Here is a 27,435-nt window from a genome sequence, read left to right as displayed (position 1 = left end):
AAATAAAACAATCAATCTTAAAATGTCGGAATTTCTTTATTCGGTATAAAAACTTTAGTGCAAGATAACAAAAATATATAATTTGGTATACAAACATGCGTATAAAATGTAAAACTAGTATCTTGAATATCATTTTATTTTATGTAAATTTTAAGGAAAATATGTTATGTACATATTCTAAGATATCAGTCATATCACATAAGGTAATAAATAAATTGTAATATCATATTTTATTTTTTCTTAGTATCATATTTTATTATTTAAACAATATTGCCATGAGTTCTGTCATGAACTATTTAAGTAAAGTTAGTCAACAAATTCCAGAAATTAAAATCTGACTAAAAATATTCATTACTATAGCAACACTATGTGTTAATAATGCTGATTTTAGAAAAAAAATTCAGATTAGATTCAAAAATACAAAAACATAACTTTTCCATATTTTTAATCTTGTAGTGTTTTAAATGTAAAATTTTTGTAAATAAGTTTTGAATATAAAATTTCTTTGGAAAATGATGAAGAATTATCTGTTTTCAGGAATTACCTCTAATTCCTGAACACCGTTTGACATTGATATGAAAAATATGCATTTGAATCATAGTGCTTTTTAAAAGTTACTTGGTGTTGCCATTAGAAACTATGTAAATGATCGCAGCGATCTCCATTTTGGTATACTTTATTTTGACAGACTAAACCTATCTAGAATGTTTAAATTATATTATGGAAATAAATTATAAATTGATTGTATGTAAAAAAAAATATTCATAACCCAACATACAAAGATCATAAAAAAAAAGTTACATAAAAATAATTCGATATCCAGGCTTATACAATAAATAATAATTTCACAGCAAAAAATATGTATGTAAATAACAAAACACTGTGCTGATAATAATTTATTGAGCAGTTAAATTTAAAATATTAAACTATTTTTATTTTTGTATAAAAGTAGGAACCACATATAAATATTTAGGTAGGTATTTTAAAAATTTTATTTTCTTTGATTGCAAAAAAAAATCAATGATGTTTAATTCTTACCATGCAAATAATATCTAGTCACACCTCAACAAAGAAAAAAAATAACTATGTTTGTTTCTAAATCTATTTTCATTTATATTTCATAATGAAATGTTTTGAATTAATATTGTGCAATATTAAAGTATAAAATATATAATTTCCTTATTCCTAAAAGTAGTAGTTGTATAAAATTCAATTTCAAAGAAAATTTGGCAATTTCTACATTCAATTGATCTAATTATTTTTGGTACAAAAATACAAATTTATAATATTCACATTAACGAAAAATATATACATTTAAAAAGTGATATAAATATATTTATTATTCAAATAAACTATGAAAAATATTTTCAATAAGGCACAGGTAATACACTTAAAGGGCGGTTACCTTTCAAGTGTTACGGAATGAAATAAAAAAAATAAGAAGGCGGCAGTAGTGTTAGTAGTCGATTTGAAATATTTCTTAAAGTATAAGTGTATATTTGTATATAATAAACATTTAATAAAAATACTATAGCTATACAATATTTGAAAATATTGTATATTGATAAATAAAATGCTTAGTTTATACAATTCACAATTGAAAAGTGATGGTAAAAAGAACATGGTTTATTCGGTAACCGAATAAAACAGAACATGATAAAATAATAGGTAAGATTAGGTCATGTTAGTTTAGGTTTGGTTTGGTTTTCTTTTCCTTTTTTATAATGTTCTCTTATATCACTGTTCTATTGTGTCATGAAACCGATTAATTCACACTTACACAAAACTCATTATAAAATTCTATATATAGTAAAAAAAACAGACTAGGCGAAATGCGTAATAACATAATCGTGATAGTACATCATGATGGCCAGGGGCTGGCCCAGGATAATGGAGCTCCACACGATGAGGTTGCCCCAGCGAGACCCGTAGTGCACTTCTGCGTAGCGAGACATGTATGCCAGGGGAATCTGCGCCATCATTCCCATAAAGGCCCAAACCCTGTAGGTCTGTAGTGGTACGCTCACCTGAAAAAAACATATGAAGAACTTTAAATATGTAAACTTGTTTCATTAAGTAAGTTTTAGAGCGATAATTTAAAAAAATGTTATGTTTATTTAGCAGTATCTACCTTTTAAGGAATCACTCACCGTTTGTTTATAAAATTGACAATCGTAAAAATACTCTCACGATGCCAAAGAATGTACTTTAAACCAAAATATTAGATATTAAGATAAACTAATTGTTCTGCTATCACACTACAAATGCACACATCATTGTCTGTATACACTCAGAATTACCTTCATACAAATCTCTTTCATTACGCGGTATACAATTTCATCGTTACACTCGTAGAAATTTCAGAGTCTTAAATTACAAAAAAACTTAATTATTTCAGAAATAGGTAGCTCACAATATGTCATAATAAATACGATAGCAATCTCGTTTTATTTTTAATTTAACCTTTGCATTCGATAAAAAAAAAAGTTCAACAATAAATATAACGAAACAATTTCTTACACACAGTTCTCATACAATGTCTGTCAATAAACAAAATGCGGACACCTGAAGGGTAATGGCTGAGTTAAGATCAGACGCGTAGCGACATAACAACAGTGAATTTAATAGCATATATGACTGCATGTGTGCGGCCGTCAGCCGAGCGATATTTCGATTACCCACGTCTTAAAAATATTTTTTTTAATTTAACCTTTGATAAACAAAATGCATTTGTAAAATTTAACACGTTTACAATACTATACTTGATAAAGTGACATTTTTACTTTCATCTTTCACTAACTAGTAGACGTAAAATTTGATAACAAAAAATACAGACACGCCAACCCTGCAATTGCAGGGCTTCGTACTGCAGGCACGATTCCTCAATACTGCTTATGCAGGGGTCCGGCTCCTACAGGTTAAGCAGTTCTGTGACTCTGTTTTTCTCATAAATGTGTGGCAATATAATTCTATTTACATTTCTGGTTCGATAATTATGTATATTTTTAATTAAAAACCATTTAATCCTTGTATTTTGGCATTTGGTTATTATATATACACAGTGTCCAGAAACTCGTAGTACAAGCGGGAAACTGGTGAATCTACATCACATTTGGAGTCGATTTTGTAGCATAATTTTTTTTGATTTGAGCTTTTGTTTTCCAGTAAATCGAGTCAGAAGTTGATTTTTTTTTTATCAAATTCTTATAAATTATTACTGAAGATCAAAGTACCCAACTAATTAAAACTATTTAAAAGTAAAACAAATAAAGATACCCGGATTTAAAGCATTATTTTGAAATCACCCTTCATTTAATCCGGTGTAATCATAAAATATTTCTGCTCTGCGGGGTTAAACATCAAAACATCTATTGTTCTAATATTCATACCTATCTCTGACATATTCGCAAAATATAGCTTTCTCTAGTATGCTGGGTTCAATAACATATGAAGGAAAGAGACGCACGATAAGCAGATGTCCCATTTCTGTTAAATCGTAAGTAGGTCAGTTTTGGTTTATGGGTTGCCGCAGGTGGCCGTATTTATGTGATTGTTTATACATTGTTTACATTGCATTTTGCTTTAAGAAGTTTTCTCGTTAATTTAAACATAAAAGCGAATTGTGGTCGAAATTTGTGTGTTTTAATACGCATTATTATTGTTTTGATAGTGATACTTTAAGATTTATCATCGATGCGTTCGACGTGTTTGAAAACAGTTAGTACATTTTTAATGTTTTGATTTTGAGGCATATCATCAATGCCTTCGACGAGGTAAAAATTAACTACGACATGATTCAAATAGTGCAATAATCAATCATCAGACGGACCCAACTGTGCTTGGAAGTGGAACGGTGAACATTTAAAATAATTTGACGTGTTTGTGTTTTGAATTGGAGATCGGAACATCGCTACAAATTGTGAGTACCTACCTATGCTAATAATAATTCCTATCCGTTGCGTCGGCGTCTCAGATCGAATGACGAAAAAATTTTAACCCTAAAATAGCCGAAAAATATTTTTTTTTGGTATTTTTTTTTTTGGTGAAAATGCTCAAATCAAAAAACATTATTTTTATTTGGGTTCCCCATGTGGTGTAGATTCTCCAGTTTCCCGCTTGTACTACGAGTTTCCGGACACCGTGTATATATATAAAAAATTAACACATTATATTAAAGCAGTCTCTTTTTTATTGCAATTCAATTTAGCTCTTCTTCCATTTGATTAATTTTTGCATATTTACTTTTCCATAGTATAATACATTCATAGCTCTGTTTTGAATCATTTCTAGTTTGTTTCTGTTTCCTTCATTGGCCGAATATGATATTGTCGAGGCAGTAATCTAAATGTGGAGCAACTATAGTTTTAAAAATTAGCTCTGTAGTGTTTTTATTTGGTTTAGTTCTTAGTCTTCTAAGAAAATTTACATTATATTTTCGGAAAATGTAAATTTAAAATAAAATGTAAATTTTCTATTTGTCTTCCTCCCATAAAAATGCTCTGGATGAAAAATAAAGGCATAAGTACCAAATACTCATGGAACAGTGCTGAGATCAAGAACACAATGGTGCCGGCGATGCCCTTGCTGTATCCCATCTCCACCACGGGGATGTAAACGTGCCGTACGGCCCAGCGGTGGACCGGCATGTTCCACGTGCGCCAGAACGTGTCGATGTTGTTGGCGTTCCACCAGTCGTTGTAGAAGTTGCGGTCAGCAAAGTGCATCAGCTCTCCCATCAGGTTGAGGAAGGAGTGGAAGTTGATATAGAAGAAGCACAGCCATATCAAGTGGTTGGGAATCTGCAATGGAAATTAATTTATTCAACAATGGTAATCCAAAGTAATTAAATTAATTACTACGAACATAGTGAGAAATATATGAGACATATAGAATCCAAGAGAGCAATGTTAATACATATAAATTTTTTTTTAATTATTATAAAAACAGATTTCAGTTCTGTGAAATCCACTAGACCACGCATCCGAAAAAGAGCATTTCTAATTTTCTTTAATTGAATAAATCAAAACCAAATCTCTGAAATCATAAGATCTGTAGGTAGGTACTTAAATACCTACCTACTTAATTATAAATCATATGTAACATTTTTATTTCAAATAAGGAATTATAACTCAATGACAATTCTTTTTTTCAAACTTTCTTCAGGTAGGTGAGTACCGTAGTATATTTATTTATTCATTTTCGGGAAATCAACAGTTTACATTTAATCAGTTTGTACATAAGTATTGTAAAGTAAAATAAAACCATTATGGATTTCCTCCTTGTGACTTTAACTGAGACAGCATAAAATGGAATAAGTTATTTAAATTTGTGAGAAAGGAATATGAATTAAAAAATTTAAACAAAACAAAAGATAATATAAAACGAAAAATTTACAAAACAATACATTTATAGTCATGGAGAGAGGTTGTAGATATAAATGAAATCATAATAGAGATATAAACAATAGAGACATAAACATTATTCACAAACCATCGGAGAAATATTATTTTACGGAACTCTTGTATTTGGCAAGTTCGCAACTGAAAATATCAACCACAAAGCATATAAAAGCTAAGTCAAAGTTAGCCATCTAGTCAAAGTAAGGACGGGTTGTTTTGGAGAATTTAAACAATTCATCAAATTTCAATGTTCTTTTTCGGGTTTTGTGAAAGTTCTATTCAAGTTCTGTTGTTATATCATTACAGGCCAGTTGCTTGACAGAACTCTTTCACAGAACTTGAAAATTAGCTTTGAAATTTGAAGAATTGTTCAAATTCTCCGAAACAACCCGTCCATAGACTTGCTTGGTTAAGAAAGTAGATGCAGCAGATTTTCCAAAATGCAAATCAGTCAACTACCTAGTCAAAGTAAAGGCTTGCTTGAATAACAAAGAGGATGCAGTAGATCTTTGAAACCAGAAACGGAACATAAAGACAGATGAAATTCTAAACAGTAGAGTTAAAACAGGACTTCGCTATGCTCAATCAATAAACGCAGCAGTATCTACAGTACTATAAACTTAAGTACTTGACATTTTTTCAAATGGACGAATTAGGACCTAAGAAATTACATTTTTTAAAATGGCCGTTACATTCGATTGTATATATATTGGAGTAAGACGAAAAGGTCTGGGGACTGAAGGCAAATGGCAAATGGCCGGTGGAGAACATTTGCAGAGGAGTGGAATATAACTTCCTGACAATGATGAAACTATGAATTTAGCCTTTTACTTCCCACTTTTCTCTGGCCATTTTCAAAGTTGATTGCCAAGCTCAGAAGCTCACTGATTCCCCCGCATTATTATACATATTGATATCTTGATGTACCTGTCATAAACGTCACAAACTTTGCTACCATATTTAAATTGCTATACCCTAGAATATTAATAATACATCCAACTCTGGTAAAATATTGGCAGTATTTACTTGTATTGTCTGGCAACTCTGGCCGCTAGAGGAGGAGCCGTGAGTGTAGCATACTGCCATCAAATGTCAGAATTTGTAGGTATTATAACTATTCTACAGTATTATTTGTTATTTCACTTACTGCTAGCTTTAGAAGCCTCTCAGTCAGTCGCATATAGTCCATATCGGAGAATGGTATAAGAGAATTTTGCACTGATGGAACCATCCATTGTTGAAACAGAGCCATTGCCAAGTGAGCTCCAACAATAACCTCCAAAATGCGTTTGATGAGGAAACGCTTTCGAATCCTAAAATAATTAATAAATAATTTAATAATCCTTATAAAATTTTACATAATAATTATAATGTAAGTGGGGGCCCGAAATCATTTGAAGGAAATGGGAAGGAAGAGGAGAAGGTCAGTAAGTGCCTATCTAGCTATTCAGATTTGGTCACCAAACATGGCTAAAGCCATTTTAAGCAACCTTTTCATTCTGATTTGTATTCTTTCACCAGGGCGATACTAAGCATATCTCCCGATTTCAAATTTTGTTTACATTACCAAATAGTTTTTGTCAGAGTGAGCAAAATACTATTTTTTAAATTTCAAACCAATTTTGTTTGATAATGGGATTAGCCCAAGTAGTTCGCTACGTTTGGTGACTTAGCAGGGTTACCGGGGTGAGGTTTGTCTAGGTCTTGATGGTGGATGCGTTTGCCCACCTACTGCATAGCGGGCCGGACCGAGAGAAACTGGTTGAGGGAGGTCTTTTAATCTCTCCGGCCGGACTCTATCAACTCGTCACCTTGCACCACAGTTGGAGGGTTGGATTTATATGTTCTTCACTCCTTGTCACACTGACCCCAGTTTCCTACCCACCCAGAACTTCCTCTCCTACCTTTCCTTAACCTTCCAGCGGGCGCGTTGAGAAATTTCCCTTGAGCGGGCGCTTGTCGTAAATTTTACGTCATCAAGTTTTCTCCATGTAAGTGGTGTTTTCTTTATACAAACGTTAGGGAATTTCTTTAAGGATATGAAAAATCATAATAGGCAGTACTTAAAAAAAAAATATTTGACTTTCTTAAAAAAAACGAAGCAACACTCTAAACATGTTAATATTTCAAAACAAAATATTGTATCCACCTATTTAGTCAGAATCAATATTCTCATCCTTACAATTTTTACAAACCACCTCAACTGAAGAATGGTTCTTGCATGTAAAGGACTGGCAACGGCAACACTTCATTGATGCTGAGGATCTTTTCTTATCCAGTGCACATAACCGACAAACACCGCATTTTGGAAAGCTTCTGTTTTCTTCTTCTGTTATCGGTTCAACTGCCCTACCGTAATTCACTTTGAGAAAAGCATTTATATCTTGCGGTAAATGTTTGACATTTGATTCGACTCTAGCATAGCTCGAAGCTCGATGCTTACAACTAAGTCGCAAGAGTGGGGGAAGCGATAAGGCGCGTTTGTCGTAAATTTTACGACAGCGCGCCCGCTGGAAGGTTAAAAAAGACCCCACCAAACTGTGTCCCCAAAGATGTCATAGGCCCTGAGGGAAATTCTTTTCCTCAGGATCTCCTGTATGGAGCTAACGTAAAGCCAATTAGCCAATTTGAACAAAAAATTTATACCAAGTTAAACAAATACTTATAATTTACCTGGTTGTCTTTGGAAAATTCAACTCATAGCACAATGTTGGTGCACAAATAAAGTATAATATGTCCTTGGAATGCAGATTGTCAGGATATCTGATTATGGAATCATCCAGTTCATCTTGAGCCCCGTTCCGGTAATCCTCATAAACTTCTGCAAATTAATTTACAATATAAACATAGAGAATTGCTTATCAAATAAAATTCCGACTTGCATTTTCTTATTAGCCACTGTGAACAGTTTAAAATTACAAAACTCAAACATTTAGTAAAAAATAGTACGGATTTTTCTGCCGTCACAATAATATTACAAAGCTACTACAATGCAATAAGCAACACGTAAGGTAGTTAAACTTAACAATGCAAAACATTAGTACACAAGAACATAAAATATCGTCAAAAATAATAATGATCTTACCAAGAAAAATTACAAAATCAATAAGATAGGTTCCATAAACTAACAATTTGATTTTAATAATGGAGGAAGCAGAATACAATATGGATTTTATAAGCAAGAACAATTATTTTGATGCTGATAAAAACGTGTATAAACCCGTGGATACATCTGAAAAATATTTGTTGTGTGCGCAAGCATCACGTCGCCCGTCACTAATATGGCAGTGTGAATAAATATTTTTATACTAAATGTACATTAAAATGGTGACCGGGTATCTCATCAAAATTACAGTTCAAGACACCTACAAAAAGTGATAGTCATGAAAAGTTAATGACTTTTAATGACTCATCACTTTTTAAGTTTAATTGTCATTTTGATGATATATCATGGAACCGTTGTTGTGTTTCTGATCGTCTAGGAATAATTGAAATAAATAGGTAAATTGTACCAATCACCATAAAATCAGTTTATTTTTTTTTCGAATCTCCATTTTCACCTAGTTATTTCTATACTAAATTGATTGATATCATGGAATCCATTAAAATAAGTAGATATTAATAGTCAAGTATTAATGATTTACTGACTTTGCAAGTCATGTGCATAAAATCAATCCATTAACTTTAGAAATAACGAGGTAAAAATGGAGAATCGAAATAAAAAGATTTTATGGTGATTGGTACAATTTACCTACTTATTTCAATTATTCCTTGACGATCAGAAATACTACAACAATTGCATAAATACTAAATAATGTAATAATTTGGACTTATTATTTCAACATGTTCGTAAACACATTATTCATCGCAATGCGTTGAATAATCACACAGAATGAAATTTTTTTCTCTAAAATGGTGGCAATAATTTGAAATACACTGGCCAATAAGAATGCTCCATTTAACAGTCCATGAACCAATCATAATTTAGAACGAAATTCCTTTTCCAATCAATGAAATCCAAAAGGAACTAGGACTCGCACAACAAATTTTGATGACTTACATTACCACGGGTTAGAGACAACGTTTATGTTTTATGTTTTACAAAAAAAGTTGTAAGGAACATTGACAAATAAAATAATACACTAGAAACATACATACATACATTAGAAACTTAATATTCCCCCACCTCCACTAACATAATATTATATGTATATCAGTGGTGGTCTGTGACTTTTCAGTGAGCTTAAGTGTAGATTGAAAAATACGACATTATTGATCTTGTAGCTGAATTTTTTTTTCTAAATTTCAATTTTATATATGAAGAGTTTCAGGATTCTTTGAGCTTGGGGAAGCACAGTATCCCCAAAATAATTAAAAAAATCTTTATAGAAAAAATTTAAATTTTGAAAAAAATATGTTTATTTTCAGATACAACATCCTTAATATTGTATTTTTCAATCTTACCACTCTAGCTCACTGAAAAGTCACGGACTGCCACTGGTGTATGAATATATAACCACTCGAGCGATGGCTACCCAAATTTTGGTAGGTGATTTTAATGAATTAAAATTTATTATAAATTTTACGATTTTTTTGTTTTTTTTTTTTATAAAACCTAAAAATATGGGATGAATGGTGAAATCTAGGTGTAATCATCGACTTAAAGCGGTAGTATGTAGGTTATATGTTTCCATAGAAATATTTGTAGGTGATTTTAATTAAATAGCCAAATTGAAAATCGAACATCCGGAAATCTCCATCGCTCAATTGGACAAAATAATAAAAGAAAAACCTACACCACAATAATAAATAGCAAAATATATTAAAAATCCTTTTGTGGCAATTTTTAAAACTGTTTTGCAGTTTTAAAATTGCGTAAAAAGGTCCGTGGGGAGCCTAATACAAAACTCCTAATTTAAATTATAACCTTACCTGGTGTCATATTTAGACAACATAGAAGAATATAATTTATTGTTTAATCAACCTGACGGTTTGCTATTATGTAGTTTGTTTGGTGGACTACGATTGCGTTGAGGTATAGTTATAGTGGTCTAAAAGATCTCAAATTGTCTAGTTTATAAGGATTTTGAAGGATTATTTGAGTCAATATCAATCAGCAAAGCAGTCATTATATCTCCAAATTCAAAGTAAAAACTATTTTTCAAATCAAATGTAATACAAATCTAGAAGTATTTTTCGTTTTTGACGTTCACAAATTGTTATAATAATAAGCCAAAAGTATCAATGGGAATTATGCAGATGTGTACAGATTATTACACCCCACAAATTCGCATGTTTTTCATCATAGGAGGTAATTTATCCACCTGTTTTATAATTTATTGATCTCATTGTTTTAATTTAATTAGAGCTATATTTAGTCATTATTTTTTTTAAATGGCAACCATGGTTTCCAAATGGTAATGCAACATTAATGCACGAGCACAACAAGGCTCCCTGCCACAATGCCAAAGTTATCCACAATATTTTTTTAAGATATGCAAAATCCAATGCTGCTATAGCCTGGAAATAGGCCCGATATTTGAACCCTATCGAACATCTATGATTGATTATGAAGAAAGAACAGAAGAAAAAAAGACAACCACCAAGCAAAATCTCATCGAGGAACTCATCAAGTATGGCATCACAAACAAGAATTAAAAAAAACAGCTGCAAAAATTTGGTGCACAGCATGCCGACGAAGATTAAATTGCTTAAAAAAAAGTAATGTTCACCAAATACTAGATATAAGCCATTCGTGTAACTATATGTCATTAAAGTTTGAAAACTAAAAAAAATGTTGGAGTCTAATAATGCGCACACGTCTGTTTGTTTATTTCACTGATATTATATATCATTTAACTAACAAACAAATTGTAAGCTTTTGTATCTAATAAAGGTTAATAATAATAGCAACAAAAACAAAATTTTAATGAAATATTTTTGAAGGGTTTAAAGATAAAGATTGCAGGCAGTTTCAAGCAGCCAGTACACACAATACAAAACTTACTGTCATCTTCTGACTCTTCAATACTCTCTTTACAAACTGAAATTCAAAATACAATCAATAAAACATAGGCTTCTTGGTATACAATACTAGTACTACATAGTGCTATAATAAAATTCTTCTCTCTTTACTTTAGTAGCGCGATTAAATTCTTCAGTACTAAATCATTTTGAAACAATTTAACTCATTAAAAATTATAGTAAATAAATTGCTACGTTTATTCTTACATCTAAAATATTAATAATGAAATGTAACGGAAACGTAGAGAAGAATTTCAATAGGAACCAGTTAAAATTATGATTATTACTGGACAAGTAGTTTTTTAACATTTCTCGACACAGGAGGCCCTGGTGTCGTCTTTGGGAATGCTTTGTGGGGAGTCTTTTTAAGTAAACGAAGGATGGGAAGATCAGGGAAGGAAAAATATATGAAGGGTGCTAAGGAACCTGGGTATTATTGTGTCCAGGAGTGAGATATGAATCCATCCCTCCCACTGCGGTGCAAAGCATTAGGTCGAGAGAAACCGGCTAGAGAGGTCAAAGGTTCACCCTCAACCGGTTTCTTCCAATCCGGCCCGCCACGCAGCTGGTTGGCAGACGTGTCCGCCACCAAGACCTGGGTAAACCTCACCCATAAACCCGGGAACTCTTGCTAAACTTAGCGAACAACATGCGGTATGAAAAAAAAAATTTACCTGTGAATTAGTTTTACAGCTATTATTTACTAAAAATATATGCTGTTTTGTGATCCATTTCTAATTAATGTCAACCGAGAGAAAAACATTGTTGCTTGCCAACAGCACTAAATTAAATTTGCTCACAATTAAATTAAAATAAGTAAATAAAAGGTTTTTTCACTTTTATTTTGAAATGTATAAGATGATAAATATAGATAGGTACTTAAACATAAATTTACATTTCAAAAAATGAAAACCAATTTGTGATTTCACTCTAAGGGTTTAAAATTCATTAAATTGAAAAGATTCCTCACACCTCCACGGACATTTTTATAAATATGTATAAATAGAGACATCTACAGCCTACACCAAAATAATAATAATAATAATAAGTGAAGGATAAGACATTATAGAGAAAGGGGCAGTGCAGGTTTGAAGCAGTCAGAACACACAATACAAAAACTTACTCTCTTTTTCTGACGCCTCAATACTCTCTTTAACAACTGAAATTTAAAATACAATCAATAAAACATGTACACTAGGTTTTGTTTGTTATTAATGCTATTGATACAATACTTATTTCTTAATATCTACATTGTATTACTCATTATTCAACAACTATGTTATTCTAATTTACCCATATTAGTACAGGGGTCTGTGAACTACTACAAATATCAAAACAAAAACTCTACCAAATTTCAACTACAATGAACAAAACATGGCATCATGATTTTATAAAATGTTTTCCATATATGTATGTATCATTGCACTTTTTGTAAATTACAATTGTTCTAGGAGATTTGATACTTGATAAGTGAACATTGAAGATTTTTTGTTGTAGTTTCATCATAAATTATTCTGAAAAATTTTAATTTATAATTTAAGACTACATTAAACTTATTATAAATATCAAATTAAATTCAATAATGTATGACAAAACTATGAAACAGAATCTCAACTTTGCTCCTTTCGAGAATAACAATTAAATAAATTATACAGTACCACCTCAAGGGCGCTTCAAGTCAAGATTATTTTGCCGAGAGAGCACTTAATGTCAACATATTGTCTTCAAGTAGAGTAATGCCTCGAAGTTAACTTTCAATGACAAATTAGAACAGAGAAATAATCAAAACACTTTTGAAAAGTGATTTGCATAAAGTCATTGAAACATATGAAAAAAATATCAGCCTGTAAACATAACATAGTTAACCTAGTATTTTTTTCATGACTTTACATCACTTTTCAAAAGTGTTCTGATTTGTTCAGTTAGTGAAATGATTTGGAGTAAATTATGTAATACTAGCTGACGTTTACCTGGTGATGCTTGGGGTTGTGAATGATTTGGAGTAAATTATCTATTACTAGCTGAAGTATAACCAGTGATGCTTGGGGTTGTGAATGATTTGGAGTAAATTATCTATTACTAGCTGAAGTATAACCAGTGATGCTTGGGGTTGTGAATGATTTGGAGTAAATTATCTATTACTAGCTGAAGTATAACCAGTGATGCTTGGGGTTGTGAATGATTTGGAGTAAATTATCTATTACTAGCTGAAGTATAACCAGTGATGCTTGGGGTTGTGAATGATTTGGAGTAAATTATCTATTACTAGCTGAAGTATAACCAGTGATGCTTGGGGTTGAGAATGATTTGGAGTAAATTATCTATTACTAGCTGAAGTATAACCAGTGATGCTTGGGGTTGTGAATGATTTGGAGTAAATTATCTATTACTAGCTGAAGTATAACCAGTGATGCTTGGGGTTGTGAATGATTTGGAGTAAATTATCTATTACTAGCTGAAGTATAACCAGTGATGCTTGGGGTTGAGAATGATTTGGAGTAAATTATCTATTACTAGCTGAAGTATAACCAGTGATGCTTGGGGTTGTGAATGATTTGGAGTAAATTATCTATTACTAGCTGAAGTATAACCAGTGATGCTTGGGGTTGTGAATGATTTGGAGTAAATTATCTATTACTAGCTGAAGTGTAACCAGTGATGCTTGGGGTTGTGAATGATTTGGAGTAAATTATCTATTACTAGCTGAAGTATAACCAGTGATGCTTGGGGTTGTGAATGATTTGGAGTAAATTATCTATTACTAGCTGAAGTGTAACCAGTGATGCTTGGGGTTGTGAATGATTTGGAGTAAATTATCTATTACTAGCTGAAGTATAACCAGTGATGCTTGGGGTTGTGAATGATTTGGAGTAAATTATCTATTACTAGCTGAAGTGTAACCAGTGATGCTTGGGGTTGTGAATGATTTGGAGTAAATTATCTATTACTAGCTGAAGTGTAACCAGTGATGCTTGGGGTTGTGAATGATTTGGAGTAAATTATCTATTACTAGCTGAAGTGTAACCAGTGATGCTTGGGGTTGTGAATGATTTGGAGTAAATTATCTATTACTAGCTGAAGTGTAACCAGTGATGCTTGGGGTTGTGAATGATTTGGAGTAAATTATCTATTACTAGCTGAAGTGTAACCAGTGATGCTTGGGGTTGTGAATGATTTGAAGTAAATTATCTATTACTAGCTGAAGTGCAACCAGTGATGCTTGGGGTTGTGAATGATTTGGAGTAAATTATCTATTACTAGCTGAAGTATAACCAGTGATGCTTGGGGTTGTGAATGATTTGGAGTAAATTATCTATTACTAGCTGAAGTGTAACCAGTGATGCTTGGGGTTGTGAATGATTTGGAGTAAATTATCTATTACTAGCTGAAGTATAACCAGTGATGCTTGGGGTTGTGAATGATTTGGAGTAAATTATCTATTACTAGCTGAAGTGTAACCAGTGATGCTTGGGGTTGTGAATGATTTGGAGTAAATTATCTATTACTAGCTGAAGTATAACCAGTGATGCTTGGGGTTGTGAATGATTTGGAGTAAATTATCTATTACTAGCTGAAGTGTAACCAGTGATGCTTGGGGTTGTGAATGATTTGGAGTAAATTATCTATTACTAGCTAAAGTGTAACCAGTGATGCTTGGGGTTGTGAATGATTTGGAGTAAATTATCTATTACTAGCTGAAGTGTAACCAGTGATGCTTGGGGTTGTGAATGATTTGGAGTAAATTATCTATTACTAGTTGAAGTGTAACCAGTGATGCTTGGGGTTGTGAATGATTTGGAGTAAATTATCTATTACTAGCTGAAGTATAACCAGTGATGCTTGGGGTTGTGAATGATTTGGAGTAAATTATCTATTACTAGCTGAAGTGTAACCAGTGATGCTTGGGGTTGTGAATGATTTGGAGTAAATTATCTATTACTAGCTGAAGTGTAACCAGTGATGCTTGGGGTTGTGAATGATTTGGAGTAAATTATCTATTACTAGCTGAAGTGTAACCAGTGATGCTTGGGGTTGTGAATGATTTGGAGTAAATTATCTATTACTAGCTGAAGTATAACCAGTGATGCTTGGGGTTGTGAATGATTTGGAGTAAATTATCTATTACTAGCTGAAGTGTAACCAGTGATGCTTGGGGTTGTGAATGATTTGGAGTAAATTATCTATTACTAGCTGAAGTATAACCAGTGATGCTTGGGGTTGTGAATGATTTGGAGTAAATTATCTATTACTAGCTGAAGTGTAACCAGTGATGCTTGGGGTTGTGAATGATTTGGAGTAAATTATCTATTACTAGCTGAAGTGTAACCAGTGATGCTTGGGGTTGTGAATGATTTGGAGTAAATTATCTATTACTAGCTGAAGTGTAACCAGTGATGCTTGGGGTTGTGAATGATTTGGAGTAAATTATCTATTACTAGCTGAAGTGTAACCAGTGATGCTTGGGGTTGTGAATGATTTGGAGTAAATTATCTATTACTAGCTGAAGTATAACCAGTGATGCTTGGGGTTGTGAATGATTTGGAGTAAATTATCTATTACTAGCTGAAGTGTAACCAGTGATGCTTGGGGTTGTGAATGATTTGGAGTAAATTATCAATTACTAGCTGAAGTGTAACCAGTGATGCTTGGGGTTGTGAATGATTTGGAGTAAATTATCTATTACTAGCTGAAGTGTAACCAGTGATGCTCGGGGTTGTGAATGATTTGGAGTAAATTATCTATTACTAGCTGAAGTGTAACCAGTGATGCTTGGGGTTGTGAATGATTTGGAGTAAATTATCTATTACTAGCTGAAGTGTAACCAGTAATGCTTGGGGTTGTGAATGATTTGGAGTAAATTATCTATTACTAGCTGAAGTGTAACTAGTGATGCTCGGGGTTGTGAATGATTTGGAGTAAAATTTTGATGTTGTGAATTCTAGGATAAACATTAACTTTTCTCTATTTTCTATAAATATAATATGCATGTATTATATCAAAACTCTATCAAAATCTGTTAATGTGACGCTTAATATATAGGTCCCAATGATCGAGTGGTTTAAGATGCCTGTCCCGGTAAGATAAGAGATCCTGGGTTCAATTCCTAGTTGTGACTGTTATTGCCAAACAGCTCAAAGTCTTCACTTATCATGATGATTCATTATCATTTTGATGATTCATTATTATCGTGATGATTCATTTTAGTTCAGCCTCTTTAAAGAGGTTAACCTCTATTGTGCCGGCGATAAAATCAGGTAGTTTAGAAAGCCTTTTACACCCGGCACATGAAAAGTTAACTGTGTAGTCAGCATTTAGGTAATGGTTTCTTATAATATCATCAAGTTTGAACATTGAGTTTGAACTTAATAAGGAAATTCAACAGCTCAAACACATATTTTAATAAAGTTGTGAAGCTTCTTCTATTTATTTAGCAATGTGATCAATTTTGGAAGATGTGATTTAAAATATACAGACACGGCAACTAACCTGACAAAAAAATTTTTTTTGCTCATATTATTTCTTCAATATTACATAATTATCAAATCATCCGGTATAAATGAACCATTCAGCAGATCTCAGAAAAATAAATTAGTCATCAAACAGAAATCAATTGATTTTGAGTAGGATATAAGTAGGATTGACCGGTCGGTGGCTGAGTTGACATCGCATTTGGGTACCACCTAGGTGTAGTGTGTTCGATTCCTCGGCTGGCTAAGTCCTCCGTCACAACACAAGCAACATTTTTCGCTTACTGTGGTGGTAGTAGGAGATTTTCAAATATTTTCAGGTTATTCGTAACCCGGGAATGTTTGTCTTTCTTTTTAATAATAAATATGTCATATTTATTCCCCGAAAATAGTATTTGGGGAGTTTATACAAACATTCTATAATGAATCCTTGAGTCTTTAATTAAATAAATTACTTACTCCAATTAGGTGCTGATAGACTTTGGCGTCTCAGTGTATTTTTGGGGGTGATTTTCTTTTGCACTTTCCGACACCAATAGTTGACTTGAATGTAGCTCCAAAGTTTGAGAAATATCACAAGATATAGCATACAAACTGACATTGCTCCAACTGTAATTCAATAAAAGATTATCAATTAACATTTCTGCTATTTTTATTTGCCTTGCATAATCTTTTAAATGCATTCCCGATATACCTAAATAGATTAAGCATTCTTTTTGAAAGTCATGTACATATATTAACTTTTAAAGGGAACACGTAAATAAAATTTTCAAAGGGGAAAGAGTTATATTCATTAAAAAAAAACGTAATTATTACCAAAACTAAATTGTTTTTCTTTGAAGTGTAAAGTTACCACAGGTAGAATGAGCAGTGTGATGATATTTATAAGGTGACTCCATACTCCGAACTTCAATGAAAGTATACCCTGGAAATAACCATTTTAAAAGAAAATACAATAAAAACTACACCAAAGAAATTTTTAAAAATTAAATTAAAAAATGGATCAATTAAGATTTTCCGGCATAAGAAGTTTTTTCAGTCCCTTTAAACCATGGACCTAAAAAGTCACGGATAGAGCATTAGAGCGATTTTGTATGAATGACATTGAAGCCAAATCTAGGATGAGGGGAAATTGCCTGACAGTTATCTTGTATGACTATCTTTTGAACTGATTTGTATGCGAAGTGGTGCATAATGAACTATTATTATTTTATTTTTTGTGTTGTTAATGCAGTTATAACGGCTTATAATTTTTTTGGGATACTTGATGAGACAAGGAAAATGATGTGTCATTAAAAAATATAAGTAGGATTTGGCATTTTTTATACATCTTCCCCCTCTACCCGCGCCTTCAAATTGTTCTCCAATTGCTCCGTCCAGGGCTTTTTAGGTCCATGCTATAAAATTTATTAAGACATTATAAAATGGCCACCTCCGTAATTCAACAATGCATCATTAGAGCAGTACATATTTATAAGCATATCGGGAGATTAACAAATGTGAATGTTTGTACGAGCTTATCTTAATCCATAGAAGAGTGTGTAGATTTAATAGATAACAGTGAAGTGTTTGAACAATCAGGACTTAACTTTGATATCGTTGTAACTAAAAGATTGTTTTTGGGCATGATACCAAAATATGTAACATTTCTAGGTACCGCTAATATGAATGTTCACCCAAATTTAACCAGTAATTACTATTATTGTTACTTATTTATTTGTATATACTGGGTTTTCACAGATGTTCTTACTTACGTAAGAACAATATAGTTATAAAAACTCAGAAATATGTACATAAAATTACAAAAACCTACTCAGTCAAAGTTTCTACATAAATTACACAATTATAAAATTATATAAAAACTCACTCAAATGAAAATAGTAGAAAGAGAAGCAAGAGACATAAGGGACACAAAGTGACACATAATTTAACTGATAGTTGCTGCTGCTTTTGTTATCATTAAAATTACATATGATCAATTCCACCCATGGAAGTAATTTGCACTGAACCGGTTAATTAGCTCAACAAAAAATTGTTACATATTTTTGAGCAATAGCAGGACATTTTTTACTAAGTCTGTATAAATTATCGACAAAAATGTCTACTTCAGCACACTCTATCTTATTATATAGCCGACACATTTAGATCAGAGGGCCAAAATAGGCGATATTATTTTAATTATGTATTCAGGTGAAACATGCTTTGGCGTCTAAAACCATACTAATTGAAAATATTTATTTAAATAGTGCTAAGACATAATGTAGTAAGAATATGGCAGTGAATTATTTTGTGTAAACATAATAGATCAATCAATTTCTCAATATTAATGTTGAAGTATTCAAGACTTACAGAGTATGATCTAAGAGTCGTGTAGACCTTAAGTAAAAGCTAACAGTCATAACAATTTTATTAACTGATTCAACGGTGATGCTATTGATATGACTGATTTATTTATTTGCAATATTGAAACATTGAGATGGCTTGGTGCCAGAAGACTAATTCCAGAGGAAAGATGTCCAGTGGACCGCCCCAGGTAAAGTTGGAAGAAGCAACGTGAAATATGTGTGCGGAAAAGGCTAGGCATACTACGGACGGAAGCCACCGAAATAGTGTTAGACAACCTCCGTGGTCAAGAGGTAAGGCTCTCGACTAGAAATCCAAAGGTCACATGTTCTAATCCTGGCGTGCGCAAGTAAATTTTATGTGATGAATTCATGTTATTTCACAATTTATTAATTTAAAAATAATATATAGAATACTTGCGGCATATTTCAGAGGGTGATACTCTCAAAATCGCCCTGGTGTAAGATCACCATTCAGAATTGAAACCTTGCTTGAAATGTCTTTAGCCGTATTTGGTGACCAGATCTGAATAGCTAGGTACTTCCCTACCTTCACTTTCCCCATCTCCTTTCCCTCCCCCCTACCATCAGCCTCACAACATACCCCAATTGGGGATGCCATAGTGCGGTATTCACATAAACAAAAAAGACAGGGACACCTGGCCCCAATAGGACGAGGAAATGATCCATAGATATTTCAAGACTAGTTTTAAACAGTTAGGAGCCCGTTGCAGGTTGCAGTAGACTAGAATAAGACAATAGATTTTATTCAAGCTAATAACTTTTATATTCTTATTATCCACATTAAATAAAAAAATTTGCATGTTGTAATATCATCTGGTCATTATTAAAATTGCAACGGAATTTGCATACAGAATTTAAAGATTTCCACATAAAAAAAAAAACAATATTGAAATTACATGACTTACCACTGCAAGGCCTTTTTCGATCGACAGACATAACAAAATTGGAATAATGGCATCTGAAAAAAAAATCACATTATTTACAAGGAAAGCAAAAACATTATATTGTAGTGTGTAACATTGGTCCATTCTTCCCGCCTACCCTTCTGGCAAAACGGAATGATGATTAGTTAGTTCGCATTGTGACATTGTTAGGTAAGAAATGCTATGAGGAAACCCTTAAATGCATGATTTATTAAATTTTCTGGAAAAAAAAATATTTTGTAGATATTTACATGCATATGCAAGGAAATATAAAGAATTTATTTTATTTGTAATTTTTTAATGATATTTGATTAAAAAAAAATTGTTGCAAATTTACAACACCATGTATTTAATAAAAATTAATATGAACAATTTACGTATGAAAAAAAAAATAAAAAACCTAAAAAAAATTCTCAAAACTAATAAGTGTACGGGAAAAATACAAGTTATTACATATAAGTATTGTATTATTGTATCTACTTACCTAAGAAAATCAAAATAATAACAGCAAAACCAAACTGTAATTCTAACCTCCAACCAATTTTCGAGAATCTTCACTTTGTTGAAAAAAAGTGACATTTGACATTCGCGAAAGAAAAAAAAGGTGATGCCACTCGATAAAATATATTACCGTGAACTTGATAATTCTAAAACGGCATGCATTAAGTATACACCAAAGAGTTAAAGGTGGTTTGAACGGTATGTTGCAGTTTTACAACAGTATGCATTTAAGGGTTAAATAACACTTTACAGTGGGTAGTAATGCGATACATGTGTTAGTTTTTGTATTTATTTACATATTAATTGCACGTGATATGAATACTGTGATTTCCTCTTAATAAGTGAAAATGCTCTAATGCATCCAAGGCCTGAGATAACACTAGCGGCTATCATTTTGTTAACACCTTACGAACCCTACTTGATACCAGCTAACGACGTGTACTCATCTGCGAGCTGTAACCATAACACGTTACCATTACCAAAAATGTGGTTTGCGAGCAACTAGTGGCGAGCCGAAGCTTGTATAACAGCTCTGGCATACACACTAGAGCCCGGTTACTGAGTCCGCAACAGTAATGGTTACAGCTCGTAGATAAGTACGCGGCTTAACAAGAAAGTCTCAGTAGCCTCCAGAGTTTTCTTCTCTAGCTCAGTGCGAAAATAACTTATGTTGGATGATGATCACTCAATTTTTTGGCTAAACTCTTGCAAAAATTGAGCATTGTTGTACCCGTAGCTAATAGAAACAAGAGAGATGGGACATGAACCAATGAAACCGCATGCTCAAAAGTCTCAACAACATCATTACTGCAAATCGCATCTACGTACAACGGCGTCCTGCCTTTGTTTCTACCTACACACCAAGCTCATAACTTTCATTGGCTCCGCTGCTTTAATAGTCCATACAGTTTGGTCATAGTTCAGCGATAGTCGGCACGCTTCCATGCCATATCTCCCTTTTCTTTTATTATCTATGATTCTACCTATATCATAGTACATGAACACAAGCAAAAAAAGTATAGTTTTAGCAAAAAAAAAAATTTAATGTGTTATTGATTAACTGAATACTCACACAATAAAAGTAATATGTTATTGATTAACTGAATACTCACACAATAAAAGAATTAATGACGGATGTCCCGGGCCCTCAATATTTTTACCAGTTAGGAAATAAAACCATTGTCTAGGATCAACCATAAGCCCATATCTGAAATAATATCATAGCAATTACACATTAGAAATCTTAAAATGAAGTAAAAGTCGGTGCACAGTACACATCTGTTGGCAAAACCTTTATTATCACACTTCAGGCGGGTATCTTTTGCGCCGGTGGTCCGCTGGTGACGGGCGAAAATAAAGGCCTTTATTTTCGCCCGTATTATTTTAATTTGTTTTAATTCGCTATATCTTCGAAAATAATGAAGATATTTTAATAAATATTTCTACATACTAATTCAGCATACCCAAGCTATAAAATGACTAACCGAAAAATTACTTATTTCGTTAATCTTCAAACGCATTGCAGGTATTCAATAATAAAAGGTCCCTTCGTTGAAATACTGATGTACATGAAAGACTCGAATATAAATATAAAAAGAAGAATTGTATTGCGATTTGCTAATTATGTACATATAGTTGGGACCTTTAGAAATTGATTGGCATATAATATTCATACAAAAACATTGGATAATTTATTCTTTTCTGCCATTGAAATGAAGCCGGCGCAAAAGGTAAAAATACCCTTCCCGTCCTTAAGCAACAATCGACCGAACGGGTAAAAATACCTTTCCCGTCCGAAGTGCGTTATTATTAATTAAACCATATAATTTCGGTTGTGTATACGTAACATTCTAAAATATGATAGTAATTCTAAAATTCAAAAAACAATTGTATTTTTTCAGTACATTCTCATACAGTATTCCGCCGTTCTCACGATATACGTTTTTATGTTGGTGGTGTAATGGTCAGCATAGTTACCTTCCAAGCAGTTGATCAGGGTTCGATTCTCAGCCATGGCAATTTGTTTTTTCATTAATTTTAATTTTTAAAAAATAAAAATAAAATTACAGTCCGTGATTTTTCATGGGTCTGCGATGGTGTATCATGATATCGAAGACAATGATATAGGACCATTAAATAAGTAAAATTGATTAGAAGAACCTTTTGTCTTCCAAATAAATTATGAAACATTACACTTAAACTTTTTTGTTTAAAAAGGGTCGTTGATGCAATTATATGCTTATCTCTCTGACATATGTTCCTGCAATCCCCCACCCAACCTGCTACCTAATTACCTGTCCCTGTCTGACAGTGTACATCAGTGACATTTGCATCAATTTATTTTTACATTGTCACTCTATTAAGAAAATGTGGGCAGGGTACACATTAAGTGAACCTCAGTATGTATAATATCGAGTCTGTTAATAAAACTGAATTTCGATTCGCAAGTACTGCAGAAGATGGGGGGTAAATCAGACTCCCTTCCCAATTCTCCAAACTGTTAACCAGTTAACCCAAGTAATTGAGTCAATTTAAAAAGTTTAAAATATTGATTACAGTCCACGACAAACTGATTCTCAAACAATTGGCGACCACAAGGGTTAATATCACTAAACCAATAATCACAAGAATCGTGATCTTTACCAACTTGAAAGAAAACTGATGTCACCAGTTTACATAAAACCATTGGATTCCAAGGTCCCCCTACAGGCAATATCTGAAAATGCTTGATCAATTTTACCAGACATTAAGAAAATGTTGCTAATTTCGTACACAAATATATGTCACCTTTTGTACAAAACTTCTATTGGTGTACATCTTCAGTGGTAAATATGTAGATTCGTTATTGTAGAATGAGCCATAATAGGAAAAAATTACATATATTATGTGTTACACACCACAAATTAAAGGCTTATGCACACATTTATGAATAGTTTGATTTACCAATTTTAATTTACATATTTCAAATAATAATTGCATCAGGTACATTTTACGGTAATATGTCGTAATTGTGTTGGCAATATGATAGCACGAGGAAAAGCGAACTTACTTAATCAAATTCTCGAGGAACAAACGGAGTCCACCGATGGAGAGAAGGAGGAAGCCCCAGTTGACGAGTCCTGTGAAATTGGTGAACCCCGAACTCCAGGAAAATAATGAATCTTGTGGTCTGTGGCATCTGTAAATAGAAAGTTTATCAAAAGTTATATATAATGTATCAATGTGCACTAAATTTGGCGTCTTAACTATTAACATTTAAACAATTAACTTCGGCGTCATTAAATTAAGCTTTCAAATATCAATTTAACTGTCAAAAAATAAAACACCATTTTTTTTTTCCACCGATTATAAATTTAATTATAATATTGGAATTTGGGAGACGCTGGTTAGTTATTACTAGCAAATACTGTAGAATAATAGCTATAATTTCTGACATTTCCAATAAATCATGATGGCAGTATGCCACACTAGCACCTCCTAGCGGTGAGAGTTCTGCGGGTTGGTTTACTTTCACACATTTGTAATGGATTTTATGTGAAATATTTTCTTTACTTTACCTTAATAAATTATAGAAATCAAAAATTTAAAAAAAGTAAATTTAGGTAAAATTTAAAAAGTGGTTATTAGGTTAGTATTAATAGTTATATGACTGAAATGCTACAAAGTGCCATATAAATTAGAGATGTATCGTATAGTGGTTTGGTCAAAAAGATATCAAATATTCGGTACCGATCTTGGCCGAAGCGCTGAATGTTCAGACGGTAAGAGTAAGACAAAAAATTATTTTAGAAGCTCTAAAAATTAGTTGTGATGAGCCTAGTAGTACCGAATCCGGTAATGATTTTTCACCACCTAGTTAGAAAAGAAACCCCAAACCAAGACATCGCTACTGCCAATGCTAACTGAGGGAGAAAAGTGCAATTGCAAATAAGATAGATTTCTATTTGAAAAGTGCTTGTCTCGATCGTAAGGCCTTATCGTAGGCCCTTACAACTGGTGGTCTGCAAACGGAAAAATATTCAAACCTAATGAAGTTTTTTAAAAAATTTCTCTCATCACCTTGCAATAGTAAGTGTGGTTGAAAATTTTTTTATTCATGATAGCCTGCGATACTCAAGCCCTCTAGGTCTGAAACAGAGGTATCAAATCGTTGGACCACGAGACATAGTACATGATGCCACGTGTCTTATTGCAAAGTAATTTGCTAGCAACGAGTAAGGCTTGCTCGACTATTTTTTTTTAACAACGGTTATTTTAAAAATATATTGCTTTTTTTTTCATTTTCTCAAAGAATTCATGCCCGTACACAAAATTTGTGAATAAAAGAGATTTTAATTTTTAGGTTTTAGTTAGGTTAGGTTAGGTTAAGCTAGGTTTTGATTTATTAAGGCAAGAAGAAGAAGTCGTCTAGAAGAGACAGGAATAGACTAGAATGGTCGGTAAGAAGTAAGAAGAGCCAGGAAGAGACAAAACGAGCAAGTAGGGGTGATGCAAGAGATGCAAGAAAATTCAAAAAGAGAGTAGAAGGGCGAAGATGAAACCAAAAGAGACACTTCAAACATAAAAGGGTCGAGTAGATGCAGTAAGTGACATTAAGAGCCAAGAAGAGCTAAGAAGAGACAAGAAGAGACTAAAAGAGTCTAGAAGAGACGAGAAGCAGCAGTAATAAGTAAGAAGATTAAAGAAGAGACGAGTCTAGCCAAGAAGGGGTGAGAAGATGCAATAAGAGAAGTGAAGAGCTAAGAAGAGACCAAAAGCATCCGGAAGACACAAGAAGCGGCGGTAAGAAGATGGAAAAAGAGACAAGACTAACTAAAAAGAGCCCAGAAAATGCAAGAAGAGGCAAGAAGAGCCAGGAAGAGACAAGACTAGCCAATGTGGGGCAAGAAGATGCAAGACTCTTCTTGCATCTTCTTACCTCTTACTTCTTATCTCTTACTTACCCTTGTAAAAGTAGGCAAGAAGAGCCAAGAAGAGACAAGACAAGCCAAGAAGGGGCGAGAAGATCCAATAAGAACAAAGAAGAGACAAGCTATGAGAAGCAGCGGTAAGAAGTAAGAAGATTTAAGAAGAGCCAAGAAGAGACAAGACTAGCCAAGAGGCAAGAAGATGCAAGCGGAGGCAAGAAGAGTCAAGAAAAGACTAGAAGAGACAAGGGGCGGTAAGATGTAAGAATATGCAAGAAGAGACAAGACGAGCCAAGAAGGGGGGAGATGCAAAAATATGTAAGAGCCAAGGCGAGTCAAGAAGAGACAAAAGGAGCCAAGAGAAACTATAAGAACAAAGAAAAGACAAGAAAATCCATGAGAAACTAGAAGAAACAAGAAGAAACAAGTTGAACCAGAAAGAGCCAAAAAGAGGCAAGGAAATGTAAGAAGAGGTAAGAAGAAGGAATTCATAAAGAAACAATAATGCTCAATCAATTCCTTTATTCCTGCCCATCCTAAATTCTAATATTGGTTTATTAGGTTGCCATGTATACCGGTCGATTAAACTCCAACCGGTTTCCCATCCTCCGAGCACGTTTTCGAAGTCCTGACAAAAGAGTGCACCTGGTGTACCGGTCTCACCGGGATAGGAGTGCTCTTGGCTGGGGTGGTACAATTGTATAGTATCGTACCGTATTTTTAATTAGGTAGGTACCTAGGTAAAGTAAATCATTAGTTTTATTACGAAAGAATTACATTTTTTGTGATTGTGGTCACTGACGTCAAAATACTCCTTGGTCGTAGTGAAATAAAATGAATTAATTACCTAGTTAATAAGATCGATTTTTTTAAATGAAATGGAACAATTCAATTTTCAAAACCTAGGCAACTTGACTTGCAGGAAAGTCTGGTTCGAGTAAACAACCTTGACGCAAATAGTCCGTGTGTAAACAATGCATTACTTGGTGAAATTCAAACAAATATTGAAAGGTTTTTGACGTTTAAAAGTCCGCGAAATTTGACATTTCGGAATAACAAAAATACTACAATAGTTGTAAGTTTACACAGATGTGGTAAAAATTGCCATAATTTAACCAGACTATTTATAACGACTTCCAAAAATTATTTTACACCAATGCTTTTTTAATCTTCGTACAAATTCTTACAAGAAAGTGGTTGTCAAATTGTTACCTACTCGTTATCGTAAAACAACGTTTCGATAAAAACATATTATTGATAAGAGCCGTTGCATGCCGAATTCGTGGACAAAATTATTGTAAATAACAAGCATGCAGGCACCTTTTACATAACAACTTAAACTCTTATTTTGGAGCGCATAATATTATTAAAAATCTAACTTGAAAATGTGTTTATTTTACTCACGGCTTATCGGTCTGTGACTTTCTGGCTTTCTTTTCCTTTTCTGTAATTTCTTCAGCCCGAGTCACGCTTTGAGCTCTCCGATAGCGTAAAGCTTTTTCGTCTGTTTCGTTCGTCATTTTCCTACAAATATTTGACACTAACTTATCGTAGCTATTTCGACACTGTTTACACTGTTCAAGGAAAACGTGTACCGGATCGGCACCTTCTAACTCGAAGACGTCCACAGTTCACTCGCCCGGATTCAGAAATGATTCAGAATTCTGTCAAGAATACGGCTCGATCGGGCGCGATTGACGCGAATTGAATATAGACGTGCGCTATCAGCTGTGGGATGTGGATACACCAGACATCAGACTTGATAAAAATATTATTTGTAAATCCTTGCACTGCATGACTACAAGTTTTTGAAATCAAATTCGTAATGCATCATACCTACCTACGGG

The 27,435-nt window shown here is 33.1% G+C and overlaps 1 protein-coding gene across 1 annotated transcript; it reads right to left on the bottom strand.

Annotated features, from left to right (window-relative positions):
- Nucleotides 1–253: 253 nt before the first annotated feature.
- mdy (diacylglycerol O-acyltransferase) lies at nt 254–27,378 on the bottom strand. Its single transcript, XM_089651416.1, has 10 exons — nt 26,993–27,378; nt 23,731–23,859; nt 21,794–21,888; nt 20,163–20,215; nt 17,708–17,816; nt 17,351–17,500; nt 8,073–8,220; nt 6,547–6,712; nt 4,527–4,799; nt 254–2,027 (listed from the first exon to the last, which is right to left on the bottom strand). Exons 1-10 carry the CDS (start codon nt 27,106–27,108, stop codon nt 1,824–1,826), a joined length of 1,443 nt encoding a protein of 480 aa, XP_089507542.1. The 5' UTR covers nt 27,109–27,378; the 3' UTR covers nt 254–1,823.
- Nucleotides 27,379–27,435: the final 57 nt, after the last annotated feature.

Source organism: Hesperophylax consimilis, chromosome 4 (assembly GCF_061612785.1).
Source record: "Hesperophylax consimilis isolate HC1 chromosome 4, BYU_Hcon_1.0, whole genome shotgun sequence".
Classification (NCBI taxonomy): domain Eukaryota; kingdom Metazoa; phylum Arthropoda; class Insecta; order Trichoptera; family Limnephilidae; genus Hesperophylax; species Hesperophylax consimilis.
Note: the sequence above shows the minus strand (reverse complement) of the source record. Positions and strands in the feature narration are given on the sequence as shown.

Bases quoted from the DNA above. Each gene is read 5' to 3' on its own strand.
- mdy (XM_089651416.1), bottom strand. From the start codon at position 27,108: ATGACGAACGAAACAGACGAAAAAGCTTTACGCTATCGGAGAGCTCAA. The intron at 23,860-26,992 runs GTGAGTAAAATA...TTCTATTTACAG, and splicing joins AAGTCACAGACCGATAAGCC to ATGCCACAGACCACAAGATT. The intron at 6,713-8,072 runs GTAAATTATAAG...TAATTATTTTAG, and splicing joins AATTTTCCAAAGACAACCAG to GATTCGAAAGCGTTTCCTCA.